The sequence below is a fragment of the Camelus bactrianus genome, chromosome 17 (assembly GCF_048773025.1).
Source record: "Camelus bactrianus isolate YW-2024 breed Bactrian camel chromosome 17, ASM4877302v1, whole genome shotgun sequence".
NCBI lineage: Eukaryota > Metazoa > Chordata > Mammalia > Artiodactyla > Camelidae > Camelus > Camelus bactrianus.
The window spans coordinates 41,930,526-41,956,863 of NC_133555.1; the positions used below are offsets into that span (position 1 = coordinate 41,930,526).

General features: G+C 42.7%; 1 protein-coding gene across 3 annotated transcripts in view; it reads right to left on the bottom strand.

The window, feature by feature from the left end:
- The window catches only part of CTDSPL (CTD small phosphatase like), a 115,721-nt gene that overhangs the window by 38,333 nt on the left and 51,050 nt on the right, over positions 1 to 26,338 (bottom strand). Inside the window, exon 1 of one of the 3 annotated variants that reach the window (XM_074345257.1) lies at positions 840 to 1,341. The exons of the other annotated variants lie outside the window; for them this stretch is intronic. Within the exon in view, the coding sequence (XP_074201358.1) occupies positions 840 to 903 (64 nt within the window). The 5' untranslated portion in view covers positions 904 to 1,341. Of the gene's footprint in view, positions 1 to 839; positions 1,342 to 26,338 lie in introns of those variants that run through there. 3 annotated transcript variants of the gene reach the window in all.

Genomic DNA, 26,338 nt, shown 5'->3' on the forward strand with positions numbered 1-26,338 from the left:
CCTTGAATTTCCACAGCGCCAAGCCAGCCTATGTGCTGGTTTACAGTCCAGACTGCCCAAGACCCAGTATAATAGAATTTCTAGGGAAAAACTGACAACACACGGAGGTTACTGTTAATTTGTCAAAGCACCGAAGCTGTCCTCAGAAACAGCTTCTTTCTTGTCACAGGAGCAGAACTGAGAAAGGTATTGCACAGTAGATTTATGTCATCCCTGTATTTATAGCAGAATATTAAAAACATGTGGACACCAATACTGTTGTGGCTGCAAAACTAGACACCAAGAATTTCCCAAAGTAAGGCTATTTCTTCACATTCGGAGATGTCAGAGCACATTCCAACCCTGAAGAGACCATACGGCTGAATTCACAACTACATTATTAGGGGGAGTGGCGGGGGGCTAAATACCTTTTTCTAAAGGAGGAGGGAGAGCTCCTCCCAAGGGTCGAGGGTCGGCATTTAAATGAATGCGCCGTTTCTTCTCTCCCAGAACTGGGCTGCAATGTCTGGAATGCATCCCAGGTCCGTGGTTTGGAATGGGTGTCTAACAGGAAATTCTGGGCAGTCTATGCATACATCACATTCCTTTCCCACCCCGAAAGAGTCGTCAACAAACACAACTTTCCTCTGTTTGAATAAAAGGGGGGAGGGATTTGGGGGCGGGGAGAGGCCAGGGCGCAGACCGCACAGAGTTCAAAAGCAGATGTGGCCACTGAGAATCCAAACATCCTTTTCTCCTAGAAAAAGGACTCAGCCACTTTTTCAGTCAGTCCCTATTCTATTTCCCAGTGACAGATTTCTCCAGGGACTTCTACCTGATGCTCTATGAAAGAAACATACCTTTGGAAGCTCTTTTTCCCACTGCAGCCGGTAATGGGCAGTGGTTCCTCCAGCAGTGAGACATCAAGGGGGCAGACCAACAAGGGGCGGATGGCTAAAAACTGGGCAGGAGAAATTCTAACTTCATCCTCCCGAGATGGTAGGATGTGCCTCCCTGGCTCACTGCTGGTTCTTAACAGCCCACGTTGTAAGAGGCCCTGCACATAAATCACCTCTGGTCTTCACAGTGTGCAGGGCTCGGAGTGCATACAACTGCGCAGTGAGGGTACTGGTGTTCCAAGCCAGAGCAGCCTGACTGCAGGATTCCCGGGCTTCCTACCACGCCTCCCTGCCTCTCCCTAGCACTTTATGGGTTTGGGTTTTATTTCCTGGGAGTAACTCTAAACATGAGGCCTTGTGCTGCCTGCCTTTACTCCAGATATTACGCTTATGAAATCGCCAAAACGAACCAGCAATACTCCTGGCAGCCCTATTAGACGAAGCCAGACACAGTGGTTGTTCCACTGTCCCTCGAATGTACCCAGGCCACCAAACTCTGTGACTCAGCCTCCCAGGAGAGCCCCTCTGCCGGGAATGCCTTTCCTGGCCTCAGCACTTCCCCAGAGCCCCCCATGTCCCAGGTCACACAGCTCCTAAGTATCAGGGCTGGATATACACCAGGTCTGGGTGAGTCTAGAATCTAAGCTTTTAACCATCACTATATAGAGTCTGTTTTTCACATTAAGAGCCAAAATAAGTAACGGGACAGAGGACTGAAACAGATAATACACTTAAGAGGAAGTAAAGGTTAAAATTTAACAGTAATCAAATAAATGAATGTTTAACAATGAGGCCCTGTTTTGTACCTAATAAATGAACAGAAATGATAAAAGCAAAAACACAATGGCCAACGGTGGTAAGGCTCAGTTGGCCCATTCACGCAAACACTGCTGGTGACTCTGTAAACTGGAACAATCCATGTGAAAAGCAGGCGAGTGATGTGTCGAAGGCCATGAAGCATTCATGCCAGCGATCTAAGCATCCAACAGAGCGGGGATGCTTAATTAAATCAGTGCCCAGCAACTGGAGCAAACACTGTGCAGCCCCAAGAAATGACAATGAAGAAGACACGCGGGGAAGCACATGCAGTCAGGGTCAGGAGAGGCATCTCCAGACACTGTGCTGCACTGTGTCTGTTAACTCTGGGATGTGCTTCTGGGCTCTAGGGGCACCGGCTTGGAACATACCTTGTTCACGTCTGAGTCCCTAAGACCTACAGACACCTACTATATGGTGCAAAACAGGCCTGTCATAACAGGTGTTCACTGAATGAATGAACGTGTCAAAAGGAAACACAGAACAAAGACGACGACTGATTTAGTAAAAGGGAACAGCTCCTGCGATTCTTCAAGGGCACACTCAGCCCAGCAGCACCCCTTTCCTGTGATGCCCTCTCGCCCACAGCAAGCCTCCCTCCTCCAAGCAGTTTTAATCTATGCCACCTACGTGTGGTCAGCCATCTTCTGGGGAACCCAACTCACAGCTCCCTGCAGTGTTTAGTGAAGATGGCAACCCCTGCTTCCTACAAGATAATTAGTGCAAGTTTTCTGAAAGAGAGATTATGTGGGATTCACCAATGTGTTAAACAAGCATGATGATCTCTGGATCATAGAACTAGGTTGATTATTATTTTTCTATATACTTTTTAAAATTGAGTCTTAATTTTTACAATCTACATCATTTTTATAGTGGAAAAAACTGAGTAAATATTTAAAATGTTTGTTTCTACTTAATAAAACACATGTGAACTTTTCACATTTCATCAAACATCCTCCTACAACCTTATTTTGACTGGTTGTATTGTGCCATAATTAAACCAGCTTTGGACACTTACATTGTTTCCTTTGACAATTGCTTGTTGTAACAAACACTGCAATTTGTTTGCTGGGCATAATCTAGTTGTTCATCAGTGTGGGACAAAATAGAATACAATTCTGCTGTGGAATATTATACAGCTGTTAAAAAGAAGGCTGCAGCTCCACATGCATTGATAATAGCTAACACTTATCTTACCTAAGATGCATCCCACACTAATCTATGCACTTTACGTATGTTGCCTCATTTAATCCTTTCAGTAATTTTACGAGGTAAGAACTATTATTCTATTCATTTTGTAGATGAGGAAACTAAGGCCCAGAAAAGTTAAGAAATTTGCCCAAGATGACACAGCTAGTAAGTGGTAGACTTTATTCAAACCCAAGTAGTCTGGGCTCTAAACCTCCACACTGTACTCCCTTCTGATGATGGAGCACGTTCTAAGATGTAGTAAATGAGAAAAGCAAGGTACACATGGAACATGTAGTGTGCTACCATCAACCTTCAAATTCAAAATCAAATAAATTAACAAAATAAAAAGCATAGGCACGTACCCATTCTTATTTGTATAAAGAGTATCTCTGTAAGGATTTATATAAATAACTGATAGCTCCACAGGAGAGAAATGGAGGACAGAACTGAGGGGAGGGAGAATTACTTTTCACTCCATTCCCTTTAGTACCCTTTGGATTTTGTATCATGCATTAAAATAATAATTGCATACTGTGTATCATGCATTAATAATAAGTAAAAAATTAAAACATCAAAAATAATACTGCAGTGAGCACAGTATACGTATTTTTATGTGCATGTCTGATTATTCCCTTAGAAGAAATTCCTAGAAATGTAATTGCTTTTTCAAAGACCAAAGTCTTTGAAAAAAATGTCAAGCCTTTTGATATCCACGGACTATCTGCCACCTAGAGAGGTGGTGTTCCATGCAGGCTGTGCAAACACAGAGACGTGAACTGGCCTTTGCCAGGCTGAAAGGTGAAAGTGGCAACTAGCTCTTGCTTTAATTTGCATTTCTTGGATTGCCATCCAAGTTCTACAATCTCCCATATATTTTTTGGCCATTTCTATTTCTTCTTTTGTAGATTTTTTGCCTATTTTCCTATTTATTTCTTTGACTTGTAAGGGTTCCTTTGTCATATATTAGAGGTGTAATCCTTGGACTATTCTGTATGTTGGAAATTGTCTCAGTTTGTCTTCAGTCCTTTATTTTTTTTTTAATTGTCATATAGTCAGTTTACAATGTCGTGTCAATTTCTGGTGTACAGCATCAAGTTTCAGTCACATACATACAGACATATATTTGTTTTCATATTCTTTTTCATTATAGGTTACAAGATATTGAATATAGTTCCCTGTGCTATACAGAAGAAATTTGTTGTTTATTTTATACATAGTAGTTAGTATCTGCAAATCTTGAACTCTCAATTTATCCCTTCCCATGCTTTACTTTTTAAAAATAGTAGTTATGTATGCATGCAAGTTTTAGTTTTTAGGAAGTCAAATCTAACAGTTTTAAATAATTCCTTCCCACCCTACTATAATATATGATTCATTTATATTTTCTTACAGTTCTTTTTTAGTTTAAAGTCAGTATCTTTTAAAGAAGATATTTTATCTGTTCGGCATTCATCTGATACACAGTAGGATATATGAATCTACCTTTCCCCCCAAAAGATTAATCAAATATACTAATAATATTGGTTGAAAAATTCATCCTTATACATTGATTTAGGCATTCTTTCTGTTCTCCCTTATCCCATCCCATCCCACTCCACTCCTTTGCTTGTGCCAGTAATGTACAGCTTTGCTACTGTAGATTTATTGTTTTATATTTAATAGTACCAGTCCTCCTTTATTTTTTTTCCAAAAGTTTCTTGGATAGACTAACCCTTTATACTTCCAGATGAATGTCAGAATCACTTTATCAAATTCTAAAAAAAATACCATAGGGATTTAGTTGCATTAGGCTCATTAAATATACATCCACTAATTCTAGTTAATTCCATTAAAGTAATTAAAATTAAAATGAGAAAGTTAAAAAATCCATTTGTTGTACCTCATTCCTAAAAACTGTGCCAGGATTAAAAGTGGCCTTGGTTATCAGCTTAAAATAGATTGTTATAACTATAAGCTATTTTATGGGTCCCCTGGTAGCAACAAAGAAAATACCTATAGAAGAGACACAGAAGAAAATGAGAAAGGCTGAGTTGGTTTTTTGAAAAGACCAACAAAATTGATGAACCTTTAGCTAGACTAATCAACAAAGAGAGAAGACTCAAGTAAAATCAGTAACAAAATAGGAGACATTAAAATTGATGTTACACAAATAAAAAGGATTATAAGAGACAACTATGAACAATTATATGCTAATTGGATAACCTAGAAGAAACAGATAAATTCCTAGAAGCATACAACCTACTAAGACTGAATCACGAATAGAAAATATGAACAGTCCAATAATGAATAAGAAGACTGAATCACTAATCTAAAATCTCCCAGCAAAGAAAATCAATCCCAGGGCCAGACGGCTTCACTGGAGAATTCTACCAAACATTTAAAAAAGAATTAATGCCAATCCTTCTCAGACTTTTCTCAAACTTTTTCAGAAATTCAAAGAGAAGGGAATATTTCAAATTTACTTTATGAGGCCAGCATTAACCTGATACCAAAGCCAGACAAAGACACCACAAGAAAAGAAATCCTCAGGCCAATAGCCCTGATGAATATAGATGTAAAAATCCTCAACAAAATACTTTTTTTGTATTTAATAACACATTAAACTGTATTAAATTTAATAGCCCATTGAAAGGATCGTACACCATGATCAAGTGGGATTTATCCCTGGGATGCAAGGATGCTTCAACACACAAAAATCAATCAATGTGACACAACACATTAACAGAATGAAAGATAAAGTTCACATGATCTTCAACAGGGGCAGAAAAAGCACTTGACAAAATTTAACACCATCTCATGATAAAAATATTAAAAAAAACTAGGATTAAAAGAAAATTACCTCAACATAATAAAGACTATATAAGAAAAGCCCATAGTTAACATCATACTAAAAGTAAAAAATGGAAAGCTCTTCCTCTAAGATCAAAAACAAGGCAAGGATGCCCATTCTCACCACTTCTATTCAACATAATACTGGAAGTCCTAGCTACAGCAAGTGGGCAATAAAAAGAGATAAAAGGCATCCAAATCAGAAAGAAGTAAAATTATCTCAGTTCACCGATGACATGCTCTTATATGGAGAAGACCCTAAAGTTTCCACAAAAAATATTAGAACTAATAAATGAATTAGCAAAATTACTGGATATAAAATCAATGTACAAAAATCTGTTGCATTTCTATCCAGTTATAATGAATAATGAAAAGGAAATTAAGATAACAATTGTATTTACAATAGCATCAAAAAGAAAAAAATACTTAGGAATAAACTTAACCAAGGAGGCAAAAGACTTCTACACCGAAAACCATACAACATGGCTGGAGTAAAGACAGAAAAAAATGGTAAAATAGCCAATGTTCATGAATTAGAAGACAATATTGTTAAAATGTCCACACCACTCAAAGCAATCTACAGACTCAATGTAATCCCTACCAAAACACAAAGGCCTTCTTTTTTGCAGAAATACAAAAAAACAATCCTAGAATTCATATGGAATCACAAAGACCCTCACATAGCTAAAACAATCTTGAGAAAGAAGAACAAAACTGGAAGCGTCATATTTCCTGAATTCAACATATATTAGAGACGCACAGAACAGTGTGGTACTGGCATAAAGACAGATATATATACCAGTGGAACAAAATAGAGAGCCCAGCAATAAAGCTACGCATACACAGTCAAATGATCTTCAACATGGGAGCCAAGACTACACAACGGGGAAAGTAGTCTCTTCAACAAAGTGTGTTTCTGAAAACTAGATATCCACATGCAAAACAATACAATTGGACCCTTAGATTACATACCATATAAAAAAATCAACTCAAAATGAACTAAAGGCTTAAATGTTAAGACCTAAAATTATAAAACACCTAGAAGAAAACACAGGGGAAAGCTTTGTAACACTGGTTTTGGCAATGATTTTTTTGTATATAACACCAAAACACAGACAACAAAAGCAAAAGTAGTAAGTGGGACAATATTGAACTAAAAAGCTTCTGTGCAGCAAAGGAAACAACCAACAGAGAGAAAAGGCAACTACAGAATGGGAGAAAATATCCGCAGACTATATACTTGGTAAGAGGTTAGTGCCCAAAATATATAAGGGACTTCCTACAACTCAAAAGCAAAACAAACAAACAAAACCCCCATATAATCAGATTTTTAAATGGGTAATGGACTCGAACTGACATTTCTATTAAAGAAGACACACAATGGTCAATAGGTATATGAACAGATGTTCAATATCACTAGTATCAGGGAAATACAAATCAAAACTTCAGTGAGGTATCACCTCACACCTTGCAAGGATGACTACTGTCAAAACAAAAGAACAAGTGTTGGTGAGGATGTGGAGAAACTGGAACACTTGAGCACTGTTGGTGGGAATGAAAAATGGTAGCTGCTGTGGAAAACAATATGGAGGTTCCTCAAAAAACTTAAAACCCCAAGTTTTTAATATTAAAGATATCACTACCATATGATACAGCAATCCCACTTCTGAGTATTTATATGAATTAATTGAAAAGAGGATCTCAAAGAAATATTTGCACTGCCATGTTCACTGCCGCATTATTCACAACAGCCAAGAGGTAGAAGCAACTCAAACGTCCATCAGTGGATGAATGGATAAAGAAACTGGGGTGTGTGAGTGTGTGTGTGTAATGAAATACTATTCAGTGTTAAAAAAGAAGGAAATACTGCCATATGCTATACATGGATGAACCCTGAGGACAACATGCAAGATGAAAAAGTTCTGGAGAGCTGATGTACAACAATGTTCACATAGTTAACAATACTGTACTGTACACTTAAAAATTCATTAAGAGGGTAGATTTCATGCTATGCGTGTGTGTGTGTGTGTGTGTGTGTGTGTGTTTAAAACCATGTTAAAAAAAAAAGTGGGTTTGGGAGGAGGCCACAACTCCTGCTGACAGAGTACCTCCTATGCTGTGTAAGCGGCTCACATGCTCGACCTTATACAACCCTCGCCTCCTGTAGGTGTATCATCACCCTCATTTTGGTGGCCTAAAAGCGAGGCACCCAGGCTCAGCCAAAGAATGCAGTTATGTACCAAGTGGCAGGCCTGGAATTTGTACTCAGGTGGGCTTGTTCACTCCTGGCTCATCACCACCATCACCTGACAGTGGGAACGGCCAAGTATCCTCTAAGTGATGTGTGCGTTTGCTTCTTCTTCGTGTGGACAACAGCCACAATTCATTGATTAAAATTCCACTAAAAACTTACTGCTATTATTAGGCCAAACTTCTTCCAACGGAGTTAAAGTAGAATTACTGAAGTAGCAAGCCAGTTCACCCAGAACACTCTCTTTTAGGGTGGTCCTACAATTAAAAAGTAACCGTAAAATGTAACCTTTTCTCTCTCTCCAGGCATACCAAATACCGGGTTCAAAACTGAAAAAAGGGATAATCACCTCAGATACTGCCGCACAGGTCTCAATAATCCTCCTCAAAGCAGACATTTTCTGAGGCCAAAAATTAAAAACAGCTCAAGTCTGCCAGTGAGTAAGTCTCTAATTCTTAACTCAGTTTTGCTAATGATCAACTCTGACTGTATACATGGTCATTTATTCCCAGAGTCTCTGGTATCGCTGAGGCAAGACCTGGATGTCTGGTTATTCCTCCAAGAGGGTTCCCTTGATCAGAGGCCCTTCCCCACCCACCAGTCAGGCCAGGGAACCTGATGACGGGAAGTGACATTCCTAAGTCGGTCCCATGGCCCTACCTGGGCCTTCACCTGCTCAGGGACAGCACTGAGAGATCTCCCAGGATTATCCGATTTTCAGAGCTGGAGAGACCTCAGAGGGCGCTGAAGTGGGGGTTTCTAAGTGCATGCCTGTGATATAAATTTTGAGTTGGGGTCTCTGGGAGCCCAGGCAGCTACACAGCTGCATGGACTCACACCCATGTGGCTGGTAAGAGTCAGTGGCTGTTTCTTCTTTACAATGTTGAAGGACATCTATCTATGCCTCTTTTAACAAATGAGAACAAAAATTAATTCCTTAATAGCTTATCTGATAGACTGATAAGGTGGTCCAAGGTGGGGCCAGGAATGAAAAAAAAAAAGTGTGTCTCACGTGGGCCAGAAACCTATGACATTATCCACCACAGCAGTTCCCCTCAGTTCTCTGGTGTGGCTTCAAGGAAGGTCTCTCCCGACCTCCCACTGCTCTGCTCATTTCAGCTTTTCTACTTTCATCTCCACTTGATTCGCGGGGGTATCTTTTAATTTCCTTTTGTCAGCCGGCCTACCATCTCCTCTGTGGTTTTCCAAGGCCTCACAGACCGCTCTCCCCAGTTACTACTGGTCATCCTTCTGGCCTGAAGTAGCAGGACTGTCAGCCCCCAAAGGGCAGTGAATTCATCCAGCATATGTCTGTTTAGTGTCTACTCTGTGTCAGGGAGTGTTCTAAGGGCTGAGGAACAGAACAGTGAGCAGAACTTACTAAAGCCCCCACCCTCACTGAGCTTACATGTCAGGACAAAGAGACAGACAGTAAACAAACATGTAGAACACAGGGCACGTCAGATGGTGATAAGTATTGTAGATCAAATAAAGCAGGAAAGAGGTTAAAGAGCGGTGTGTCTGTGAATGATTTTATATGGGGCATCTGGGAATGACTACACTTATTAAGTGACATCTGAGCAAAGGCGTGAAGCAGGTGAGGGTAAGCCTTCTGGGGGAAGAGCACTCCGGGCTCGCAGTACAGCAGGTGCAAATGCCCTGAGGCAGGGGCAGTCTTGGCACGTTTAGGAACAGCGATGGGGCCAGTGTGGCTACAACAGAATAACTGAGGGGACGGTGGCAGGAGGGAAGGCCAGTGGTGAAGGGCCAGGTCAGGGGCCTGCAGGCCACTGGAAGGACTTGGCCTTTCCTCTGACTCAGTTGGAAAAGTTGCTGGATCAGTGCTATAAAAAAAAAGGCAGGCTTAGGACAAGACTTAAATAGGCTATTTAGGGCCAAATTCAGGTCCTGTGGAGTCACCACCCCTGAGGAACACTCTTATCTTTGGAGAACAGTCATCCCTGCCAGGTAAGAACCTCACCACTGATGTTTCTCTGCTCCTCTCCTCCCATCCTCTGTAACCCACCCTCCATGGCCTCTACCCAGACCTTGGCCAGCATTCCTCCTGGAATGCCTCCCCACCCTCACCTGCCTGTCAACACCTACCCTGTTTCCAGAATCAGCTATCTACTTTGCAGGACCCAGTGCAAAATGGAAATGCAGGGCCCCTTGTTCAAAAAAAAAAAAAAAAAAAAAAAGCCAGCCCTGTTTATTCTCATTGGACCCCAGAAGGCAGATGAAGGCAAGGAAGGCCCTGGGAACACAGCTCTTCCAACACAGCCCTGGTTAGTGTAGGGGAGGAGCAGCCCTTGCTGCATTCAGCAGAGAGCGAGCTGAATGAGTCTGGGTGGAGAAGGACAAGCCCCGGGGCCAGTGCTGGGAGCAGCAAGGACAACTTCCAGGAGGGGGACACGTGACGCTGAAAGTAAAGGCTGAACAGAAATGTTTCCTGAGTGCTTCCTTTGCACTGGGCATTGATGGAGAGAAACAACGCTGCAGGCAAATATTCACAGTGGTTGGCCCAGTGCCCCTGGGGCAGGGCAGTCTCCCAGGGGGAGGTGGGACTACAGCTGAGCCCAGAAGGAGCGGAAATGGAGGAATGTTTATAAGGGAGAAATGGAAAGTTACAAAGGCAAGCGAGCAGCCAGTGTATCTGAGGGGCCAACCTGGCTGGTGATAGAGGTTATACCCCCAGGCGGGACCAGTGGGAAGGGCCTTTAGCTTAAAGGCAGTGGTGAGGGGTGGCGCTGAGCGAACACTTTGAGGAGGAACATGGACAGGAGGAGAGCTGTGCTCCTGAAAGGCTTGTCTGGCAGTGTATGAAGGCCAGACGGCGGGGTCAGAGCCTCATGGAAGCAGGCGTCACGCTGGTGAGGGCAGGGTGGGTGGGAGCCTACCCAAGAGAGCTGGGTAGAGCCTTCCGACCACCAGCAGTGGGTCTGCACAGATGGACAGACCCGAGAGAGGGTTCAGATACTCATTTCCAAGCCAGCAACAACAAATAAGAGAACTGCACACCCTGAGACAAAAGTTCTCTGGCAGGATGCGTAAACCACGTGCATCCCGCAGAATTCCTAATTTTAGAAACCAGACTGGAACTTGTCTGACCAAAATAAACCAGGCCCCAAATATTTACTTTTGTTGTTATTTTGCATTTGTAGAAGCAGGAAGATCAGTGGGAGGGTCTGGACATTTTACACGTTACCCCTCAGGGCGAGCCCTCTCGGGTAGCCTTGCTGGAGATACCAGCAGTCACCATACCAGGGGGTCTTGGAGGACAAGTACAAGCTGCTGGCATTGGGTCCTGCTTATGGTTTTTCAGTCTCTCATATGTCAACTCTGGACTTTATCACCTTTTCAAGCTCCCTTTTCACATGGATAAACGAGCCCTCCAATCATGGGACAGCAACCAGAAGGGACAAAAGAGCAACCGGAGACATGTATTTTCGTCACATAAACAGGACACACAGTGCTCCTTCTCTCTCTTGAGGCCAAATAATGCAAACAACTTTAGTATGAATTCCAATGAAGTCAGAACTCTTACCTCAAGAATTTTAAGACAAAGAAAACTCTCAGCTTGGATTTCATGAGTGGAGTCCACGTTGGAATGCTCTATGGCAAGGGGCTTCTTGCTTCTGGTTCCTGGTTTTCAAACACAGAAACTCTTCCCTGTTTTATTTTGTTTTAACAAGATAAGAGTAAAATAAAAGCGTGGATGCTTGCAGCACTCTGACTGAAGCAGACACTGGTACTCATGGAGAGGGACGGGTGTTTTCAGAGGGATTTTGAAAATTCCATCAAATCACACACATTGGTGTTGTTCTCTTCCTACTATTATAGTTTTCTGACAGCCTAAATGAGTGAGATTTCATACTGTTTGGATCTTAAATTTTTTTTACAGGGTCCTTTTTATTTTTTTTTTTAAGACTTTTTAAAATTGAAGAATACTTGGTTTACAATGTTGTGTTAATTTCTGGTCAGGTACAGCACAGTGATTCAGTTTTATATATATATGTGTGTGTGTGTGTATTCCTTTTAATATTCTTTTTCATTATAGGCATTGAATTAGTTCCCTGTGCTCTACAGCAGGACCTTGCTATTTATCTATTTTATATATAATAATTAGTATCTCTAAATCCCAAACTTCCAATTTATCCCTCCAATCCCCCTTTCTCCTCTGGTTACCACAGTTCTGTTTTCTATGCCTGTGAGTCTGTTTCTCTTTTGTAAGTAAGTTTATTTGTCTCATTTTTTAGACTCCACATATAAGTGATATCATATGGTATTTTTCTTTCTCTCTTTGGCTTATGTCATTTAGTATGACAATCTCCAGGTCCATCCATGTTGCTGCAAATGGCATTATTTTATTCTTTTTTATGGCTGAGTAGTATTCCATTGTAACACACACACACACACACACACACACACACACAACTTTTTTTTTAACATTGAAGTATGCTCAGTTTACAATGTTGTGTCAACTTCTGGTGTACAGCATGTTTCAGTCATACAGGTACATACACATATTCCTTTTCATATTCTTTTTCATCAGAGATTACTACAAGATATTGAATATGGTTGCCTGTGCTATACAGAAAAAACCTGTTGGTTATACCACAACTTCTTTATCCAATCATCTGTTGATGGACATTTGAGTGTGTTGTTTCATCCAAAAAAATTGAGAAATTTAAGGAATACTTAGAAGCCTTGTCTGTATCAATTAGCTAACAGTTTCATAATTCAAATGGAAATATGCACATTATAATGTCACTGTTGACAGCTTATAGGTTTTTAAAACATTCGGGGGGGGGGCAGGTAATCAGGTTTTATTTATTTCATTTATTTTTAGAGGAAGTACTAGGGATTGAACCCAGGACCTCATGCATGTTAAGCATGTGCTCTGCCACTTGAGCTATACCCTCCCCCAACAGCCTATAGGTTTTAACTGTACAATTTGAATTCCCCTAAGAGCATGACTTTATCAGAAATGTTTTTAGTTATTTGTTCCTTAGCCAGGGATTTTCTAGGGTATAAAATCTTTAGAAATGAAAGAATATTAACAAACGATCCCAAGAAACCTCTCTAGATAAAAATGCACTAACTACATATTTCAAAATAAACACCACATTTTGGGGATTGAACATGGAATAAGAAGTACCATGTGATCCTTCCTACGCAGAATTCCACCCTGCCATGGTTGGATATTTTAAGAACAAACCTGAGCTATCAGTTGGGATGGCAGTCTCTCCGGAAACCTTCACAGCATCTTTAGGGTTTCCCAAGAGAAGAGCTCAAGGATCCTTCCTCCAACTGACTACTTCCATGTCACTTCAAAAACACCAGAAGTGTGGACACCAACCCCAGTGTTTCCTCCTGTATTCCCTGCAGTCAGTCAGCTCCCAGGCCCAGGCTCTTCTCTCCAGCTGCTCAGCCATCATCCCGGCCCATGCCATCAGCCCTCTCTCCCTGAGACCTCTGTAACACTCTGATGATGACGATCCCTCCTCAATCACTATTTCAGACTCATTTTTTCTGAAATGCGGATGTGGTGAGGCCTCTTTCCTGCTTGCAGCCCTTGGTGGCCTGACCTGGCTGGGACTGACTGGGTTGCTGTGCTATTACATGAGATAATGGAACACAGGGAAGTAAAGGATGGCTGGTGAATTTACTGTCCAGGAGGGTATCATTTCCCTGGCTTGTCAAATACACTACATGCTGGACTAGTCCTGCCAGGCCTGTGGGCTCTGAGCCTGGGCTGGGCTGCAGCCTTAAAGATGGACTTGACACAGAAACACACACACTCCAGTGCTTCGGGCCAGGAGGTGGCAAGGCCCCAGCTGGTGAGCAGGTTGGGTCCTTAAGCTTCACTTGCCAATCGCTTTTCTGGAACTGGGCATGCTCTCTCCCATAAACACTATGTGATAAAGAGTGATAAGGGGCCCAAGCGAGCCTAGAAGAGCTGATTTAACCCATGACTCAACACGACCACATCTGAACGAAAAAGAGTAGCAATGTACTTAGTAAAGATTTATCTGGCACCACATGTAAGGAAGCCTACTGGTTCCTTTAATAAAATAATATTCTGATCCTCACACGCTGGACAGAGGAGGGAGAGTCTCCCATGGAATGGAGCGATTAAAAAGTTCCAGCCCAATTCTTGTCCTGAGACCAACTTTCACTCTGGGAATCCAATCGGTCACCGCTGCCCCGGCTTCAGGTGCCTCAGGGCACTGCCTCCCACAGCACTCAGGCTCAGTCTGGGGACCGACCCTCGTCTTCATGCTGCCCAGCACTGCAAGCTCTCAGTTTGAGGACAGCAGTCAAGATTCAAACTCAGAGAGGAACTTACAGGGGCTGGTAGATGTGGCTGCCCTCAGGCTCCTTTCCCTGGGTCCCCAGCTTTCTCCACGACCTGGGAAAGAGTCCTCAGACACATCTGAACTTCCCAGAGGCAAGGCTCAAGAGAGGGCACAGAGGGGAGAAACAGGACGTCCCAGGATGACTGGAAGTTGTAACGACCACTCTCTTCCAGGAGGTACGTCTCCTTTCCATAGAGGCTAGGCCTCAGAAAGTCGTAAGTTCACATCAGCATGAACTGCAAACACTTTGTGTGTGACTGTGTGTGTGCGTGAGTGTGAGTGTGTGTGGGCGTAGGTGGTAGGTGGGGGGTTAGGAGGGCTTTCTCACACCAACTGTGTGCCCGGTATTGACGAGACACTGAGAAGGTAAAAGCACTTAAGTAAGAAAATGTTTCTGTCCTTAGGAAACTCCCAAATCAGTGAGAGGAGAGATACACATCCAACTACCTGCAACATTATCTCTGAACTTGGGGGTACTGGGCACAACACAGAGCAAACACGTCTGCAGAGCAGGCACTGGTCCCTCACACCCTCTGTGGAAGAGACAGTGTGAAAGGGCCCCTGGTTGTGACGGTCAGCCCAGCACAGACAGAGGTGCCTCTCCTCAGATGGGGCCGTGGAGAGAATCCCAGACAGCAGCCAGTCTCCATAGCTTTTCCCTTGGGCAAGTCATTTAGTCAATCAAAAGTCAAAGCCTGTTATGTGGGTAGGGTGGGGAGCGGTCCTGTGCTGGCCACCTCCAGATCTCAGCTCCTGCTCTTTCCTTCTCTAGGTGGGAGGGTTCTGGCTCCTGAGCTTACAGAGGCCCAAGGGGCACTGATTCAAATAACAGAGGAGAGGAGAGGATTCAGGACAGACTGGACCAGGCCCACAGGGCTAAGGAAGTGCAGAGGGCTGGAGGCAGGGAAGAGACCAGAACTGGCTGAAGGATTAGATCCTCTTCAACCCAAGTGAGCTAATCAAACCAAAACATCTGCTCCAGTCCACACAGCAAGTGCAACATACCCACATTGAGTCCCCTGGAATTACTGAGAGCCCTGCAGCACAGAGGTCCAAGTAGATAAGGGATTTTTTTTTAAATTGAAGCATACCTGATTTACAATGTTATGTTAGTTTCTGGTGTACAGCACAGTGATTCATATGTTATACATACATATATACATTCATTTCCACATTCTTTTTCATTATAGGTTAGTACAAGCTATTGAACATAGTTCCCTGAGCTACACAGTAGGACCCTGTTGCTTACTTGTTTTACATAGAGTAGTTAATATGTGCAAATTCCAAACTCCTAATTTATCCCTTCTCCCTCCTTTAATCCTTTGGTAACCATAAGTTTGTTTTCTATGTCTTCTTCTGAGTTTCTTTTTGTTTTGTAAATAAATTCATTTTTGTCATTTTTTTTTTAGATTCCACATATAAGTGATATCACATGATGTTTGTCTTTCTCTGTCTGACTTCACTTAGTATGATAATCTCTAGGTCCATCCATGTTGCTGCAAATGGCATTATTTCATTCTTTTTTATGGCTGAGTAGTATTCCATTGTATAAATATACCACAACTTCTTTATCCAGTCATCTGTTGATGGACATTTAGGTTGCTTCCATGTCTTGGCTATTGTATACAGTGCTGCTGTGAATATTGGGATCCATGTATCTTTTCAAATTAGAGTTTTCTCTGGATATATGCCCAGGAATGGGATTGCTGGATCACAGGGTAAGCCGATTTTTGTTTTTTTAAGGAATCTCTATACTGTTTTCCATAGTGGCTGCACCAAACTATACTCTGGATGTGGGATCTTAAACCAGATGTTGTCCTTCCATCACAAAAGGTCATTTTTAAAAACTCTCACTCTTGAGGATGTTTTTAAACTGAAGACACCATCTGTGCCTGGCCCTTCACCACCCACAGAACAAGTGAGGAAGAGCCGGGGATGCCCCATCTCCACCTCCCGCCAGGGCCACACCTCTGATGTCACCCTTCAGGGCAGATGTTCCTCAGCTTGGGAAACACAGCTGCTCTGAGGCAGGAGTAAAGCTACAGAACCACCGATGCTGCCAATTCAAAGGAGGGGAGATGGCTTCCTTCTTGAGCAGTTCCAGCAGCTCACACCCCTGCTGCCAGTACCAGATGAGTCAACTCTGGAGGGAGCGGCCCCCACGGTGCTGAGTCTCACCACAACCTGGTGCATCCCAGGGACTAGTCCATCTGCTGGAAGGAAGGTCTGGGGAGCTCAATTCTGGCAGCCAGGCTGGTCGCCCCCAGACAGGGGACTGTGGCTCATTTTCAAAGACCTCAAGTGCAGATCACGAATTCTTGTCCTTCATCCAGAAATTGTTCCTCACTATTTAGCTAAATCCCTCCGCCCTACGGAGGGCTGAATAATGCCCCTCCCCAAAGAGACCCACGTAGCGAACCCTGGAACCTGTGAGTGCTACCGTCTGTGGTGAAGGGAACATGTAGATGTGATTGAGGTAGGGATCTGGAGTGGGGAGATTACCCTGCATTACCCAGACGGGCCCTCCGTGTAATCACAGGGTTAGAAGAGGAAGCCAACAAGGCCTAAGTAGGAAGGAGGAGGTGTGAGGTGCAAGTGAGAGGCTGTGAGGACAGGGTCACAAGCCAAAGAATGCAGGCGCTCTCCAGGAGCCAGGAAAGGTAAGGGAGTAATTCTCCCTTAGCGCCTCCAGAAGAAACCAGGCCTGCCAACACCTTGACTTAAACCCCGTGAAACTGATTTGGTTTCTGACCTCTGGAACTGTAAGAGAATACACGTGCGTTGTTTAAGCCACGAATTGGTGGTGCTTTGTTACAGCAGCCATAGGAAGTTAGTACAACCCCCAACAGAGACTGAGGTACCCTCAGAGCTTCCATAACCCTCTGTCCTCATAAACTAGCTCTCTGGCCCCTTGACTGCTCTGCCAGCTCCCCTCCCGGACGATCCTGTGGGCATCTTCACTTGGCTTACCCACCAAGGAGAATGTACTGCAAACCCAACTTCCTTCTAGGTGTCCCCAAGGCATAGCTAAGCACAGCTCCTGGAACCCAGGAGGGACCCTGGGGGTAGAAGCTGATGGAGACCCTGTCATCCTGAGGAAGGGGAGCCCTAGCCCCACTCCCATTTCGTCCCTGCTGACCCCCCTCCTCTGCAGGCTCCTCTGAGCCGCTAACGGACTCTCCAGCTCTTGAAACTGCAGCCACCCACCAATTCCTCAGCTTCTCCAGGACCTGGTTTTAGATCAGAAAATACCTGCTGTCATTAGATAAGCCCTCCTGGAAACGGCCCTCAACACCTGCCTCACCCATTTCCTATTCCGGCTTCCACCTCACACTCCACTTTTAAAAGAAAGATGGAGGCGACAATATATTCAAAGAATCTGCCCAGTCACGTTGTGTTAATTATCAACTTGAGGCAAAATTCCGATACTGTTTTTGCCGAGAAGGGAAAGGCTTTAAATTCTATATTGAGGAAACTGCTCTGAATGTCCTAAGGTGAGGGGTCTTAAGGATCAAGGACCCTCTGCTCACAAGATCTGTAAGTGCACTATCCCAAGAGTCAGAAGTCCACGGTGAAGTGATTTCTAGAGAAAAGGGTAGTTTTCACACTTCAAAATTTTACTGTATATCCATTTAAAAACAGTAACTCTTAGAGGGGGGAGGGTATAGCTCAGTGGTAGAGTGCCTGCTTAGCAGGTATGAGGTCCTGGGTTCAATCCCCAGTACCTCCTTTAAAACAAATAAATAGACAGATAGAGAGACAGACGGATAAACCTAATTACCTCTCCCCACCAACATAAAGTCACTGTTTTTTTAAATTAAAAAGAAACTTAACTCTTACAAGAACTCCTAATCTAAAACACTAAAAGCTCAAGGAACTGCTTTTGGTTGGGGGGGGGGGAGAGGCAGGAAGAACTGCATCCAACCCATTCAGCCCAAGAGGGATTTTAAAGCCACTTGAAAAGCACTGATACTACATATAATCTGTTGTTTATACACATAAAATCTTTTAATAATAAACACTCCCACTGATACAAATCCTATTACAGCAGAAGGTGCTCTCTAGCTACTTCCACAGTGTCCCTTAGTGTACAGCTCTCCCCAGCTTTTAGGGCCTGTTGCCCCTTCTGGAGTGGGTGCTCCCTGGGGGCAGGGACAGTGTTTTCTCCATGACTTGGACCAGCTAACAGCAGAGGGCCTAGATCACACACAGTTCTTCATGTTTGCTGGGGGAATAAATCAAACTGTTTCCAAGCTCCAGGCACTGTCCTTTATTTAAGACTCTATCTGTGCAATGCCAAAAGACAAAAAAAAAACACAAAAAAAAAAACCCACCCCAACTCTACCACAATGAAAGAATACAACTGCTTAGCGTCACCATAAAACAGTTTAAATTTTGGTCTACCTCATCTGTGATGACATTAAGTCAAGAGAACACATAACAAAGGGACTAGCAAGAGGACTGACCTGTAGGAAAACAAAATGTGGTTGGAAGGACAATGAAAGCAGAGTCTTTTAGAAGTGTGAGCCCAGATGACATTCCCAGGGAGAGGCGGATCACATTTATACGCTGGAGGGCTCCAAGAAACACATTAAATGCAAGAAGGCTTGGAATATTCCACGTATCCCTGAAGGTAGTGAGCCACTCCGGGAGCAGGGGCAGGGAGCTAAGAGAAGACCAAGCATGTAGCACAGGGGACCACAAAGTCCCAGGCAGCCCGAGCAGACAGGGACTCTGAAGACGGCAGAGGCCTTGGCTGGATGAGGCAAGCGATGGGAGCAGAGGAGGAAGGGGCTCTGACAGATTAGACTTTGAGGAGTGTCCTGATGCCAGGCGGATTTCTGAGTTCCTGAACAGAGGCACAGCGGAATTAAGTTACCCGCACAATGTCAGAGTTGGTTAGAGGAGACAAGAGGCTGTAACTTAGATCTCCAGGCCCTGAAGTTTTCTCTTATTCACTGAAACAAGTGTGCACAGGAGAGGGTACACTGAGCATGCGTCCCTTCTGCAGGCCCCTCCTGCGGCTTCCGGTGTCCCCGCCCCCCGCCCCTGCTTCTGCTCCTGCCTCCCCTCTCTTGGAACGCCTCCCTGACTTCCCTCCAGCCTCTACTCTTTCTTACTTTTTATGGCCCACTTCCAAGCAACTTTCTGAAATGCTTCCCTAAAAACTCCAACCCACACTTCTCTGCCCTAATTCCTCCTATGCCTTTGGGCTCCTGGCTCATCCAGCTCTTTTCCCGAATTTCCGCTGTCAAACAAAACAGCAATGAATTTTATACTTTACTCTTCCATGTCTTATTCAAACCATCTCCCCACTCGCTGTCTGGACATACAAACTAAGGTTGAAGGAATGAACAAAAGAAAGAATGAAGGTCTCATCCCTTAGAGTTTGTCTCTGGCTGAGGACAGGAACTGCCTGATGCTTCCTTTACGCTTCTTTCAAAGTTCTAAATAAAAATCTGATGACTTAGTTACACTGTGTACCAAACAGAAACATTTAATAGTAAAACTGTATCAAGTACACTGTGGTCTGGCATTTGCTGTTGGGGTACATTTTCAACTAGATGACATCAACCTAATAAGGTCTAAATTTATTCCTCTATACTGGGATACAATTTAGGACAATTTATCAGCAGATAATTTTCTAAATAATTACAATGAGAGTGTCTAACACTTTAGGGCAAAAGAGGTGCCATAAACATTAAACAGGCTACACAAGTGCTTTCCTACGTTTCATTTGCGCACACACCAGAGTGGAAAAATCTACTCTATGTACGATTATTCCTACTCTGCGAAGTTCTATCTAAAGAGCTACAACAGTCTGAGCACGACACCTCTCTGCCATTGGATCGTGAGCTCCTCAGGAAAGGGACTGGCACTTGTTCTGCCCCTCTCACATTTGTCTTTCCCTGCACTGCACTCCTGCCCTCCCCCAGGCATCGGGCCGTGGTGGTGACTCGACAAGTCTCTGCTGAACAAATACATGAACAGACAATGAATGTGTGTGCTGCCCTGACAGGTAAATGTTCTGTCCTTTTCACACAAGGCAAAGGGCACCTGCACAGGGTCACTGGGACCCTCTCCACACCCAGGACACCAGAAACATGTCGTGAAGCTGGAGAAGAATCACAGCATCTCAGTGGGACAGAAAGAAGCAGGATGCCCAGGTACCTACAGATTTTGCCTGTGATTTGTGGTACCCAGAAGGTCCATGCCTCCTCTCTGGGCCTCAGTTTCTCTAACTGATCTCATTTAACATCACCTGTCCTCCTGCCTTCCTGCCAGGACAGCTGTGCAGAACAGACAAGGTGGTGAATGGGAAAGCATTCTGTACACTACAAGGCACCATACTGGTTTCCTTGGGCCACCGTATCAAACTACCACACACTGGGGCGGCTTAGCACACCAGACCTGTACTGTCACTCAGCTCTGGAGGCTAGAAGTCCGAATTCAAGGTGCTGGAAGGGCCATGGGCCCTCTGAAACCTGCAGGGAGAATCTTTTGCCTCTGCCAGCTCCTGGTGGTTGTGGCGATCCTTCACTCTCCTTGGCTTGTAGATGCATCACTCCCATCTCTGTCTCCATCCACCATGTAGCCGTCCCCCTCCTGTGTCTCTGTCTCTGTGCTTCTTCTCCTCTTCTCACAGGGACACAAGTCACATTGGATTAAGGGCCCACTCTCCTCCAGTATGACCTCATCTTAGCTAATCATATTTGTAATGACAGTACTTCCAAATAAGGTCACATTCTGAGGTACTGGGGGTTAGGACTTCACTATTTAATCCACAACAAACACCACATGAATCAAAGCACCCCATTTAAAAACTACTGAAATAGAATGGCCGTCATTCAAAAGTCAACAAATGATAAATGCTAGAGAGGCTGTGGAGAAAAGAGAACCCTCCGACACTGCTGGTGGCAATGCAGTTTGGTGCAGCCACTGTGGAAAACAGTAGACTCAGAAGACTAGGAATAGACTTACCATATGACCCAGGAATCCTGCTCCTGGGCATATATCCAGAAGGAACCCTACTGCAAAAGGACACCTGCACCCCAATGTTCATAGCAGCACTATTTACAATAGCCAAGACATGGAAACAGCCTAAATGTCCATCAACAGATGACTGGATAAAGAAGATGTGGTATATTTATACAATGGAATACTATTTAGCCATAAAAACCGACAACATAACGCCATTTGCAGCAACATGGATGTTCCTGGAGAATGTCATTCTAAGTGAAGTAAGCCAGAAAGAGAAAGAAAAATGCCATATGAGATCACTCATATGTGGAATCTAAAAAAAAACATAAATACAAAACAGAAACAGACTCATAGACATAGAATACAAACTTGTAGTTGCCAAGGGGGCGGGGGGTGGGAAGGGGCAGACTGGGATTTCAAAATGTAGAATATATAAACAAGATTATATTGTATAGCACAGAGAAATATATACAAGATCTTGTGGTAGCTCACAGCGAAAAAAAAAAGTGACAATATACGTATGTTCATGTATAACTGAAAAATTATGCTTTACCCTGGAATTTGACACAACATTGTAAAATGACTATTACTCAATAAAAATATGTTAAAATAAATAAATAAATAAACAAATAAATAAATAAAAACCATTGAAATAATGTTAGACCAAGTAACGTGGACAAACTCTCCTGCTGAGAACAAGAAAAGCTGGAAATGGGAGTTTGAGATTTGCAGATACTAACTACTACCTACAAAATAGATAAACAAGTTTATACTGTATGGTGCAGGGAACTACATTCAGTATCTTGTAGCAACCTATAATGGAAAAGAAGATGAAAACGAAAAAAAAAAAAGCTGGAAAATTTTTCTAAAAATTCTGCTTAAAGTTACGGAGACTTAGCAGGCAGAGGAGAATAACGGAGCCAAGATTCAGGAGAAAAGAGAAGTCCAGAGAGGTGAGCCTGGCATGTGGGGACATTCTTCCTCTAGGAATGCCTGCCATTTCTGGAAGAGCTAAAGCCTGAGAAGTATTCTGGACAGCTTGTGGAACCAGAGAAACTAAAATTGGGGTCCCACGCCCAAAGTGCTATTCCCTAAGAGTGAAAATGAATGACAAGCAGACTGGTCCTCACCAGGGCAGAATCCCTCTAGGCCCCTGAAACTGGGTTACTGTGACAACAAACACACTGCAGGTGCCTCAGGGCCCTGCCAGGAGAAAGAGAAATTCTCCCTAAAGGTATACAACACGCTCCAAGGCCTCAAGTTATTTTTGTACATTTTCACCTTGATGTCTGGCACTCAACAGAAACTAACCAGGTATACGAAGATATAAGACAATATGAATGGATTCCAAGTAAAAAAAAACAGGCAATAGAAACAAACTCACAAGGGCTAAAGAAATAAAGGTGTCATCAGATGTGGAATTTTTTAAAAAACTACACTTAGTATGTTCAAAGAGCTAAGAGATAAAATTGAAAAGTTCCTCTGAGAATTAGAAACAAAACAAAAAGAATACACAAACATTCTGGAACTTAAAAAAAATAGCTAAAATTAAGAATTCAATAGGTAGGTTTAACAGCAGCTTACATACAGCTTGAAGAGAAAATTAGTGAGCTACGTGATAGGGCCAAAGGAAATATCTAGTGTGAAACTCAGACAAAAGGATAGAAAAGAAAGATGAGAGGGTAAGAGATACAGGGGATGCAATGAGAAGAACCAACAGATATATAATTAGAGTCACAGGAGAGAAGAGAGAGAATTGGGCAGAAGAAATAACAGCCAAGAATTCTGAAAACTGAAGAAAGACAATCAAGCACAGATCCAAGATCTTAAATGGATGAGTCCCATACACAATAAATAAAAAGAAAACTACACCTAGGCATATCACGGTAAATTGCTGTGCACCAAAGACAGAGTGCAAATCTTAAAAGCAGGCAGAGGAGAAAAAAGTACAGAGTGTCATCAAAGGAGGAACAAAAAGATTGACAATTGACTTTTTTTTTTTTTTTAATGGAAGTACTGGGGATTGAACCCAGGACCTTGTGCATGTAAAACTTTACATGCATTCTACCACTGAGCTATACACCCTGCCCCCGACAACTGACTTCTTAATGAAAATACTGAAAGCCAAGAGACTCTGGAATATCATCAAAGTACTGAAAGAAAATATCCAAATGTTTAAAGAACAAATAACACCAATCTTAAACAAACTCTTAACAAAGAAGTAACACCAGTCTTACATAAATCCTTCCAGAGAACAAAAAAGATGGCACTTCCCAGTTCATTTTATGAGACTAACCAAACCAGGACATAAAAATCTGCCAAAGACATTACAGAAGAGTAAAACTACAAGCAATCCTTGTTATGAGCATAGATATAAGAATCTTAAACAAAATATCAGCAAAATGAAGCCAGCAACATATGAAAGTGATAATACATAATATATCACAAACAAAGGGAATGCAGGAATGCAATTCATCACATTAACAGAATAAAGGGGGAAATCATATCAATAGATTCAGAAAAATAATTTGATGAAATTCAACATCTATTTATGATAAAAGTCCTCGTAAACTAGGACTAGATAGGGATTTCCTGAATCTGATAAGTGGTATTCATAAATAACTATAGCACTCATCATACTTGATGGTGAAGTGCTGAAAGCTTCCTGCTGAGATCAAGGACAAGACAAGGACGCCTGAATCACCACCTCTATTCAACAACATACTGGAAAAAAAAAAGAGGTATAAGAAAGAGGGAAAAAAATCCCATTCACAGATATTCTAATTGTGTGCATAGATACGGTAAAATAATTTTCAGATAAATTTCTACCATCAACAATTAGTTGGGATATAACGTTGGTCTGGAAATATCTCTTTTATTTCTAAACACTGAAAATAAATATTTAGAAAAGGGAAAACATTTTAAAGTTATAATTTATACTAATATCCAAATATAAAATATCTAGGAATAGAAAGATACGAAAGACCTATATGAAGAAAATTCTAAAATGTTATTTGAAGAAATATTTAAAGTACATACAAAATGGAGAGACATACCATGTTCATGGTTTTGAAGATTCAGTATTGTAAAGGTAACAATTCTCCCCAAACTAGTCTACAGATTCCGTGCAATCTCAATGAAAACCACGGCAGTTTTTGTTTGTTCACTTTGTGGAAACTGGGAACAGATAATCTGATTCTAAGATTTATGTGGAAATGCAAAGGGCCAATAACAGACTTGCTCCACTGGATACTGAAACTTATTACTGAGCAACAGTAAGTAACCAAGTGTAATTCTGGCAAAAGAATAGACAAATAGACCAATGCAATGGAATAGAAAGCCCAGAAGCAGTTTCAAGCACCTATATGTTCACACACAGAGAGACCAATGTTGGTGGATTCCTGAAGCAACAGCTTTACTCTCAAGTAATCGTGGGCAAGGCTCTTCCCCTCTCTGGACGTCAGTTTCTGCATCTGTAACATTTACAATTTGGACTAGGTCACAAAATTCTGTTTCGAAGTAAACAGATTCGTAAGCATTTCCAGTTTGCAGGGTGTCCCCAGGTCTTACCTCCACCTGAAAGCAAGACAATCTGTCAGGAAACCATCCTCCCTCTGCTTTCCGGGAAAAAGGAACAGCAGTGATTTATGCCCTGTGTCCTGCCACCTACACATTTGAGTCCAAAATATTTCAGGCAGTTGAATGCAAACAGTATAGCCTGCTGAGTCTTGCACTGTTTGGTCATCGAGGAGGCATACAAGGTAGTGGATGAATCGAGTAGACCTTGGTTTTAAAATACTGCTTTTCATTTACACACCTATCAAGTTTCTAATCAAACTATTTCAGCTCTTTGAGCCTCAGTCACTCCTATCTGTGAAAGGACAGTTATGGTGAAGATGAAATTGAATAATCTTATAAAGCACTTAGGAAAGTATCTAGCACATAGTAAGCATTTAATAAGTGGAAGTCATTGTTAAAAATATACTGGGGCTGGATGCTGGGGCTATGGTGATTCTGAAGACAGGAAAACAGAAATAATAACCTAGACTTGTGAGGATTTATCACAGTGTCTAATGTATGGTTAATATTCAATAAATACATGTGGTATGGGGAAGTTATTAATTTACCAGGCTCTCAGAAACTCTTGTTTATAGTATCAGACTCTCTTTGAAATGGTAACTGGATTCCTAACACACTTCTCCCTTCCATTATTACTGGACTTGCTCCCCTGTCCTCCAAACACACACACACACACACACACACACACACACACACACACACACACACACACACACACAGCTAACATCTTTTCCTTTCTTCCCATTCTGAACATATAAGGTCCCCTCTGCCTCGTGTGGTCAACTTGTGTCTGGGTAGCCTGCAGCTGGTTGATGTACTGAGGGTTTACTTTATCCAGAGACTCCTAACACAAAAGTGGCAATAAAACACTTCAAAATCAACCAGAGGCTGGGTGCTACAAAGCCCTATTCCAGAACTTACACTTTGGCCTGAACACATCTGCCTGGAAGGGAGGAGTGGACCGGGCTGACTGCAGGGAGGAGCTGTGGCCCCCTTGGGTCTTCCCTGCTGGGACAGTCATACCACCTCTGGACCCCACCCCCGAGATAACAGAAATCAGGATGCCTTAAGTCACAGATGAATATGCTAAACTGTAATTAATGGAAGAGGTTTTCCTAACGACAGTTTTTGACTTGTAAGTACATCAGAATCTTGTTCCTTCCTCTCTCTATAGAGAGGCTAACACCTGCCACCCAGGTGTTCGGACAGCTTCCTGATTCTTGCTGCTACCTCTCCTCTTCCCCTTCCCAATAAGAGAATCTGAAATCTATCTTAGAAATCCACTAAAATGTTCTAAAAAGCATACTTCTCCAATGAAAAATCCCTGCTATTTGTCAAAAGTTCTTCTGGTTGGATGCTCAGTGGACCTGGAAAGAGCTCATCTGCACCCAGGAAAAGAAGAGCACTGTGCTCCCTCACCCCTCGGCCGTCTGCACTCCAGCTACCCAGCTCTC